Source organism: Suillus clintonianus (assembly GCF_016758775.1).
Source record: "Suillus clintonianus strain FC179 chromosome Unknown DEU56scaffold_163, whole genome shotgun sequence".
Taxonomy (NCBI): domain Eukaryota; kingdom Fungi; phylum Basidiomycota; class Agaricomycetes; order Boletales; family Suillaceae; genus Suillus; species Suillus clintonianus.
Window position 1 is genome coordinate 21,647 of NW_024539387.1, and position 9,397 is coordinate 31,043.

General features: G+C 49.4%; 2 protein-coding genes across 2 annotated transcripts; one reads left to right on the plus strand and one right to left on the minus strand.

The window, feature by feature from the left end:
• Positions 1–17: 17 nt before the first annotated feature.
• DEU56DRAFT_174443 (CHAT domain-containing protein) lies at positions 18–4,077 on the minus strand. The gene is made up of 3 exons (XM_041344912.1): positions 3,988–4,077; positions 3,845–3,933; positions 18–3,789 (listed from the first exon to the last, which is right to left on the minus strand). Exons 2-3 carry the CDS (start codon positions 3,893–3,895, stop codon positions 469–471), a joined length of 3,372 nt encoding a protein of 1,123 aa, XP_041201682.1. The 5' UTR covers positions 3,896–3,933; positions 3,988–4,077; the 3' UTR covers positions 18–468.
• A 3,264-nt stretch (positions 4,078–7,341) lies between these two features.
• DEU56DRAFT_174474 (uncharacterized protein) lies at positions 7,342–8,775 on the plus strand. Its single transcript, XM_041344913.1, has 7 exons — positions 7,342–7,543; positions 7,599–7,721; positions 7,777–7,818; positions 7,875–7,917; positions 7,965–8,158; positions 8,219–8,415; positions 8,470–8,775. Exons 1-7 carry the CDS (start codon positions 7,516–7,518, stop codon positions 8,668–8,670), a joined length of 828 nt encoding a protein of 275 aa, XP_041201683.1. The 5' UTR covers positions 7,342–7,515; the 3' UTR covers positions 8,671–8,775.
• The last annotated feature ends 622 nt before the right edge of the window (positions 8,776–9,397 follow it).

The window sequence follows — 9,397 nt, forward strand, 5'->3', positions numbered from 1 at the left end:
CAACTTTACTTAGTACATTGACCTTGAGAGTACAAAGCGGTTGTTTGGATCTAAAGGATTTGCCAAACAAAGCTGCACAGCCTCCCTTCCATCATGATTGTGGCACTGGCAGCTGTTCTTGTATGATACTAATGATCAATTGATAGGACCTCATACATAGGTTTTTCCCACTTGTATGCATATGGACATCGGTGCACATCACAAATGTCGATATCGTAAGCTCGTCTTCCCCGTGCACATCTGTCTTTGACGCATGCCATGAGTTCTTTCAACGTCTTTTGTGCCGTAAACCTAGATCTACACGTTCCATTGGTTTCTTATCGATGGAACTAGGAGCTTGCTATTCGTTTGGCCAGGCCGATACGAGCTTGGTACAGTTCGTTACTTCGAGGAATCCTACTAAAGCGAAGCCATACGGGGATCTCGAGATCGAGGATTCAAACAATTTTACTCTTCATTACGACGCATTTAGACACCGACATGGACGAACGCAATCCTTTGCTCTAATGGTATCCCTTCTTCCACCATCTTTAGGGCTTGGCTCAAAGCTTTTGCCGCGTTGGTACAATTTACCGCGCCTCTTGACTCCACAACCACAGAGTGATAGAATGCCGACGCTATCCGCCGCGTGACCTCTTCATCCACAGCCCACATCGTGCCAACAACGCTTTGAAATCCTGCCAAATGAAGAGCATGGGGAAAGTGCATGGTCTCATGTCTCTCCGTTCCACTGGACCCGTGGCTCACAGATAAAAACGCGAATTCAGGCGGCCGCTCCACTTCCGCCAATGTCTGTGCTATCTCCAACAAGGACATCGGCTTGTCATGTAAGGGAAAATGCGACTCGAATGGAAGGTCGAAGTTGGGCTCTGCTCTCGAGGCAAAGTGAATCCATGGTTGTTCGCGAATGGCACGAATGGCATGTTCGTACGTTGCGTTGGCACCCGTGATGCGCGTCATGGTGCACGTCAAAGGAAGCACTTTGCGGAGCATGTCGATGTCCTCCGTCTTTTCATCACTGCAAATAGCAGCGAATGTAGATGACGTGAGAATTGGAGTGGAAGGTCTCGAAGATTTGCCTTTTCGGCCTTTGAGAAAATTGGTCAAGGAAGGAACGAATGACGACCGGCGCGGTGTGTTGCTACTTTTGGTTCTTCTGCTTTTGATGAGAGACAATAAAGTCGGGGCGTATGAAGATATGTATAGCTGGGAGAGGTTCAACTCGATACCATGGTGCAGACCTGCAGCATGAAGTGGCAAGGCTGCAAACTTGCCAGTCGGGCACCACCATATCCGCGAACCCTTTGGCGTGTGTGGCAGAAGACGGTCAACCACTGGACTGACCACCAGATCCCATAACTCCGTGAGCAAATTAATCAGCCGTCTCTCCCTGTCACGACCAGGGTCGGGATCACCAGAATATCGTACGATATCGTGAAAAAGAGAGGCCAAACGAGCAACATCTGCTAGGGTGATCTTTGGAAGGGGAACGAGAGCTGGTTGTCCAGTGGTAAATATGATGATGGCGTTACACAGGTACTGGCTAGCGTTAACCACGATGACTGGACCATCACGAGCCGCCTTCTGAATGTCAGCATAGGACGGATGCATGAGGAAATGGCTGAAGCCATCCAGGCGCCGGATTTGCGTGATCACCGCATCCCGTTGTTTCTGTACCTCTCTGTGGTGCTGTTGGCCGCGCTCTAGTCGGTGATTGAGCTGCTCAAAATTGTCTGCAAGACGAGCACCCTGCTCGCCGCAGCTTCTGAGATCATCTAGAATGCTCCGATGGAGAGCCAGCTGGGTCCAGAGCAGCAGACGTCCTTGTTCTAGCATCTCGACTGCTAGGTCAGGTTGTTTGTGACGGATTGCCGCAGAGAATGCATCTAGCATCAGCTCGGCGTGCCGTCGTGTTAGCTCCCGTCGGAGCTCTGGAGCCTTCGCAACTATAACGCAACGGTCTAGAAGACGCAAGGCTGTTCGGTATGCATCGACGGCAGAAGCATGCCTGAACATCTCGGCGCTCTGGACCCAATACAGCGATGCGCGGAACGCAACCCATATCCCTCCAGAACCGAAAGCCATGCTCAGCTCGTGATAGCCAAAGGCCTCTTTAAGATCCATGGAATGCTGCAACACGAGATAACGAAGAAAATGTATCATGGATAACTCCGCGTGGATGTCGAGAAGCAGCGAATGCCCTGGTTGACAGGCATCTTTAGCTGCGCGAAGGTGCTCGAAGACGGCATCGAGCTTTTTGGGGTCATCCCAGGGCAAGAACCGAGACCGAAGAATCTTTGCCATAGTTAGCAAAGAAGCTGGTCTTGCTGGATGTCCTAGCGACCGAGCATCCAGTGCTACGGTGCAGTGAAGTAAGGCCTGGTCAATATCAAATTCATTTCCGAGGAGCTCAAACCTGCTCAACAGCGCACAAGCCAGGCCGGTCAAGGTAACTGGCCGGTCAACATGGGTTGTGGGGTACAGATCAAGAGCTTCCCGATAATATGCGATACAGCGGTTGAGGTCGTTGAGATCGTTATACTGCCTGAAGTACATCTCCAAGGCAGCAGCGATATTATTCAGTATGACAGGCCGTCGACGGTGGTTTTCTGGGCATAACGTCAATGCGTCGTTGTAGCAATTGAGGGCTGTTTTGAGATCTGCTAGCTCTCCTTGTTGCTCGAAACGAACATCAAGGCAGCTCGCCAGGGCTGCCAATGTAGCTGGTCGACACTGGTGGCCCAGAGGATGTAGCTCGAGAGCTAGAGTATGGTTCTCGATTGCGCGGTGCAAATCAGCCATGTCACCACATTGACGAAACTGGAGTAACTGCGCATTGCCTAGGTGATCAAGATGCATTCCTTGATCAGGCTGTCCTTCCGAATGAATGCAAGCAGTCCGATAGTGGCCAATGGCGAGATCAAGGTCGATTGGATCACCCTGATGTTGGAAACGTGCGAGCAAAATATCGGCGAGATTGTTGAGTGCAAGAGTATGGTAGGGATGCTCTTGAGAACACAGGTCGAGTAAAGCCTGACAGTACCTTCTGGCTGTCTCAAGATCGACAGTGTCTCCTTTCTGATGAAAACGCTCGAAAAAACCACCTGCTAGTGTGCGGAGAATCTGTGGTCGGGCAGGGTGGTATGTTGGAAGGAGATGAAGCGCGGCGCAAGAATGTTGAATGGACAATTGGAGGTCGTTTAGCTCATGAAACCGATGGAAGCGGGACTGAAGGGCGTTGGCAAGGTTACTAAGGGGAGCCAAGCGTTCGCGAGGAGGTGATAATTCGACGACCGACTGATACTGCTCAATTGCACGCTCTAAATCCTCGGCATCTCCGCAATTCTCGAATCGCGAAAGGAAAGCATTGGCGGATTTCATGATGAGTGCACACCTGGCCGGGTGCTCGAAGGGACAAAGAGATAGTGCAGCAGCGAAATTATCAATGGCAAGGTGGATGTCACTGAGCGTGCTGTCTTCTTTGAAACGAATAAGAAGAGCTGTGGCAAAGTCCATAAGGGTGATCATTCGCATTGGATGTCCAATTGGGCGAAGAGCCAATCCTGCAAGGTGACATTCCATGGCACAAGCAAGATCTGCACGACTGCCCTGCTGCTGAAAGCGCATGACCAGGACATTTGCGAAATCGCCCAGTAATTGGCTATGTGCATCGGAAGACAGATTCCAGATTACGCCCAGCGCTCCACGGTAGTGTGCGATGGCGAAGTCTAGATCTGAGGGGTTTCCTTGCAGAGCTTTCGTATAAAGCTCGTGGGCTCGCTGCAGGAGCTAACAGCATTGGTTAGCAACATGGCTCCAGAGGGTATGGCTGGAGTTTCTGTACCTCATCGATTCTCTGCGATGTAGGATCTCCAGATATAGGCGGTTCGGACATGGGCAGTGAATACTGAAAATTCGTTGCTTGGCTGATGACTGTAACCAATAAGTGGTAAATCATGATATTGAAATGTTAGCATGGATATTCACCCGTTAACTCGTACTGCGGTCCGCGGAGTGTAACCGCAAGTGGGTCATCTCAACTGACGATGGGAGTTTTCTGTCCGTCTGGCATGAATTACACCATACTATGCATGCCATAACGATGCACAGGCCAGTGACAGCTTCCAATTTGCGACTGCTGAGCCTTTTTCGACGCCTGCTCGTGAGCGGGACTCCCCACATTAGGGTCGGAAAACTTGAGACCCATCAAGCGCAGTTCTTGCCTGTGTGAAATTGATGTGAAATGATACGAGATATGCTTCCAATCCTCTCTCGGCCATCAGCTGCCTGTCAAACGTACCGGTAATGATCACATCGAGAAATGACCTCATCCTATCAATCCTAAGTTTGTCGTTTTTGTCGTCGCATACTAGGCTCGGGTAGTTTAGGTTTTTCATTCTTCCGGAACCATGGGACAAGAAAGCTCGAGTAGTCACTGAGTCACTAGTGGTGTGATCGTCCATTGGGACCTCCCAGTTGATATTCTCTTGGGCTTGCAGTGGAAACGTGGTGATGTACCTGCGACCGGATCTGCGCAGAGAAGATAGATCAGGCCGATATGAAAAGCACGGTGCCGAGGGCAAGATAAAACTGGCTCGAACGTTCGAATGAGCTTTGGGGTCACGCGCTGGCTACTCAATGCTCAGGGACCGGGAAAATGCGTGGCTTGGGCCGAAGAACGGATTTGATCGGCCCGTCAACCAAGCAGTGCCCGGGGGGTTCTGAGCACTCCTAGATCTGAGCCCTAGCTTGTCTCCTTTTGTAAGTGTAAGGAAACGCCGCAGGCTGGCATGGCATGAGTAACTCGTTTCGAATGTAACTCAAACAGTGGTTTCAGAGCCAGCGAGTCAATATCATCAGCAACGTATCGAATGAAGCTTACTAAGAGAAGCATTGTATTGTCGATCTACATAAACAATCCAGGCGACGCTGGCGAGGGAACCGGAAAAAAGATGGGTGCTTGCTTCCATGGGAAATAATGCGGTAGCGTGCCTGCAGGCGTGCATGCTATGGAGAGCGTCTGTTTCCCGGATACTCGGCCAGTTGGTCACTTCACGCGGTGCACGATTTACTGTGCCAGCTTGAATGATTGTGCCGGCCAAGACACCTGCTTGATCACCCTGAAATTTCCAACTTTGTGTTTTGCTATATTTTCAAGTTTTTTGCACCATTCATATCAAGTTCCGCAATTCGACAACGTCTGAGTTGGTTGAATTTCATACCTTTCTTCTACTTTGGCTTCCTCTTCATGCAGTGCCATCATTTTCCGGCTCATATTATGTGTGGTTAGATTCAGGGTGTTGGCTGGAATGCCCTGTGGCGTCTAGACGCAGAAGCCAAAATGCATTATTACACCTCATTGCGGAGTGAGGGGACCCACATAGTCACGGGACCTGTCGATGTGCTCCTAGTTCACCACCTTCGAGATATTGCAGATCTCCGACCAAGGGTAAGTATCTGACGGGGGAAATGGTCTGCTGGCCATGAAACAACCCACATCACGTAGGCAATTCTGGTGAAGACTCAGTGAAAGTATACATCGAATATCTGGGTAGAAATGGACCTTCCGTTTGCCCCGTAAAGGACCAGTGCACACGAGTTTATCGGACTAGGAGTAAACTAGCAAGTGAGAGGATCACCGCGCAGCGGTATCATCCACTGCGAGATTGTCCTCCCGCCACCGGATATAAGTCATGCATCCACCAAGAACATCGCACAATGCACTCATCCCGACTGCTACGGCGATGCCAAGGTTCAAGATGAGTTGACTGATATCCTCCTTTTCGTTGCGATCGGTCCATGGACCATAGCCTTTTTGCAATTAGAGATATCCCAAGAGCGGATGGCAGGACCACCTTCGCTGCTTGTTAAGAGGAGCCGAGTACCATTGGAAGTCCAAGTGAGCAACATACTCAATACATTGTGAACGTTGGCGTGGCTGTTGAGTTGGGGAAGACTCTCAAGTCCCATGTTTGAATGTTGTAGCGACGGGGCGGACGGAGAAAATTGTGCGGAATTAGTACAAGCACAACGCATGAGCCTCTGGGGGGTTCACTAGGATTCACTTCGCCACTGCCCAGTGCTAGTGACCCATGAAATGACGGTTCGGTCCCCTGGATGTCCAAAGCAAATCCAGAGTTGGCATAGCGACCTTCTAAGTCTCGGAATTACGTACCTATGGTCTTCAAGGACTGCCCCTCAGCGCTGATCCACCTGCATTCCATTTCACAGACTCACGATCTTATTCACTCTCCATTTCATCATTCCCGTGCTGTCCGCATGTTGAGAGGATCCTGGTGTAGTACAAGAGGTGTCTTTCGTGCTGAACTGGTTCTGCAGATCTGGCAGCTGTCATGTTCGGCATGCCCAGCGGGAAGGTAACGAAGGCATAAGCGAGAAAGCAGGCAACACCTGTCATTAAACTGATGGTTTGTACCCGAGATGCATTGCTGTGTAATTCATCTAGATTCAACCGGCAGCCGCATCAACATTGTATTAGCCTTGCTACAAGCCTACAAGGTATCAAGTGTTGTTAGATACATACTGGCGCACGCATTCAAGTTGTAACGTGCAATACAACGTACATGCTTCCCACGTCCGACTCAGTTTACACCGACATGCCAGGGTTGAACAATCTTCTATAGTTTTGATACGACCTGTCGGCGAATCTATCTATACTTAGGGTCACAGAGTTTCACGATTTAGATGAAAACGCCGGCCTTGGCAAGACAACGGAGACTGTAAATGTCTGCCACCTATTGTTCATTGATGAAGAGACTCACTTTGTAGATGCATACCTCGTTCTCGAGGGAGCTGACATTCTTGGCCATGATATCCCCCATGCGAGCGTGTTCTGCACATCCAAGTTCAACGTGCTGCACGATTGCAATTCGATGGAGTCCTTTGTTGACGCGTTGTTTGTAGCAGTCACCAAGCAGTCACGGTTAACGTTCATTTTTCGTAATCAATGTCATCATTTTTAAGTTGTTCCACGCGTACCTTGCGCGCCTCAGTCTTCCGAAGGGTAGGTTCAGAATCAGACACCCTCAGCAATTCTACTCTCGCGAGTGGGGCTCAGCTTGTCACCTTTTGTCACTCGACCCTTTGCATGAGGAGGGGGATCCGATCATCATTAAAGATGGTTTGATAATTAGCAATTATGCATAGCCCGAGTAGCTTATGTATCACCGAGGATCCTGTCTTCGTCTGCAATTATGATCCACACTGGTTCAGCATTCAATGCTATTATGTCTCAAGGCTGTCATGTGAGTGCGTTCTGCTGTACATTGGCTTCCTGATCCGAACTGGGTGGCATCACTGACATATGGTCCCAACAGGCACCAACATTTGTAAGACTCTGTCAGTCGGCCCTGCAGGTTGTCGTCGCTTCCAAGAGCATGATACCTAATATAATCAGATAATCTAGGAGACATACACAAAGGGCTTTCCTGCAGCGCGTATATAGCTGATCTTTACCATTTGAATGTAGAGATCACCCTTCCTTGTTATCTGATAATGACATCCTACTTCCTTCGACTAGCAGGTAAGTGGAAGGTAGCCAGTATATTATACACTTTTGTTAACCACCCTTTGGGAAGTTGCGGGGTCGGTATCACATGGGATTGCTATACTCTGCACCATCTTCAGGCTTGTTTACAGAGCTTGGACGCGTCACTTATGGTGGGAAGATGCGTGGGCTGCATTGGCACTCATCTCAGACAGTAGAGATCTCCTTGCTTGCTACCTTACTCCGTAACCAACCACTGTATCCCTTAGCTGTTTGCCTGATGTGGATCTGGATCCATACCCCCGTACATTGTGAGTTTCAGAGTCCTTGGCTTCGCACTCCAAGATTTACTTTACATTCAAATCAGTTCCGGCCTGGACCTTCGGAGTGGTCTTTGCCTCCGTCGTGTGGTGCGTATCAAAGCTCACTCAGTTCCATCTCTAATTCACTAGTTCAGGGCTGCACGCATGAGCATCATTTTTTCCATCATCCGAATTGCCCACCCCTCATGTTCCAAGATTCATAAGTGGATCACCTATTTCATCGCAGTGTCCTTCGCGTGCATGTGGGCTGCGATGCTTGTACAGAAGGTCAAGACGTGCATCTACGCGTGCCAGATGACCCAGTCGGTAGCGGTCTCGCAAATGATCAGTCAGTACCCCTTTCTGTTTTGTATGCATGTTATGATCCTCAAGTTATGGGTTCCTGCAGCGGACGTAATCGCGGATGTTTCCCTCATTGTCGTACCGGTGCAGTTATGGAAAAATGTAGGGCTCTCGCGTAACGGGAAAATATTGATCCTCGCCTCATTCGGCGCATCACTTCTAATCACTGTCATCGCAATCCCTCACTCGATAATGCTCTTCCAGTCCACCACAGAAGCTACGCTCATTATTGCACACGTCAAGGTAAGCACAAATACCCATACCCACATACCTTTGCAAACATCCGATGGAAATTAGGCCGCCCTTAGTCTCGTCATCTGCAACGTCCTGGTGATCATCACCTTGGCATATCGTGTTTGCTGGAAGGAAACCATCGATCCCGGACAGACATTCGAATCTCCCGCAATCTTCTCGAGCATCGTCGGGACACAGTTCCCCTTCAGCACGATGTCCATGGCATCACTCTCCGCACAAGAGGAGACAACTTCAAGTAGATAACGTTGGTGCAGATTAAGCAAGCGGAAGATGAAAGACGCAAGTGCACTTTGTGCCCAACACAACAGGGGTGTTTTATGTGTTATATATATGGTCTTAAGCATGTCGAATAGTGTGAATTTAAATTATCAGTAGATTATCAGTTCTTCTTGTTCATTGCATGCAGTGCTCATTGGCTAAAACCGCGCGAGACCAAATGCTTTTGGGTCATCTGGGGGAACTGGCGTCGAACTGAGTGCTGGTTCAAGTTACGAACCCATACCGTCCACTCGTCAATGATGGTATCTAATTCAAAGCCCTAATGCTGGCGAATCATAGCAATATGTACTTGAGTTGCGTACAAAATGTCTGTCTACCGAGAACGTAACACGTGTCACCACAGTTGAGTGGTCAAATTGCGCGACTTCTGCGCCTGTGGGGAGGTGCCACAAGCGAACTGTGGGGTGATTGGATGTCGATAGATGCTGATGTGAGATGGGTTTAAGGTGGTATGATACAGTATGCAGTAAATCCGGGGACTCCGAACGGGTCGTCTCAGAGCATTGGTAGGTGATCCATAGTCGGCTACCCTAGTAGTACTGTTAGGGTTAGGGATGTAACGACGAGAGAAAGAGCTCACATGCATCGCGTATTGTCGCCACCCATCAATAAAACAGTAAAGGAGGTCGTCTACATGACTACTGTTGACCTTGATTGCGAGTACACGAGCAGTGGAGTGAGTTACTGAGAC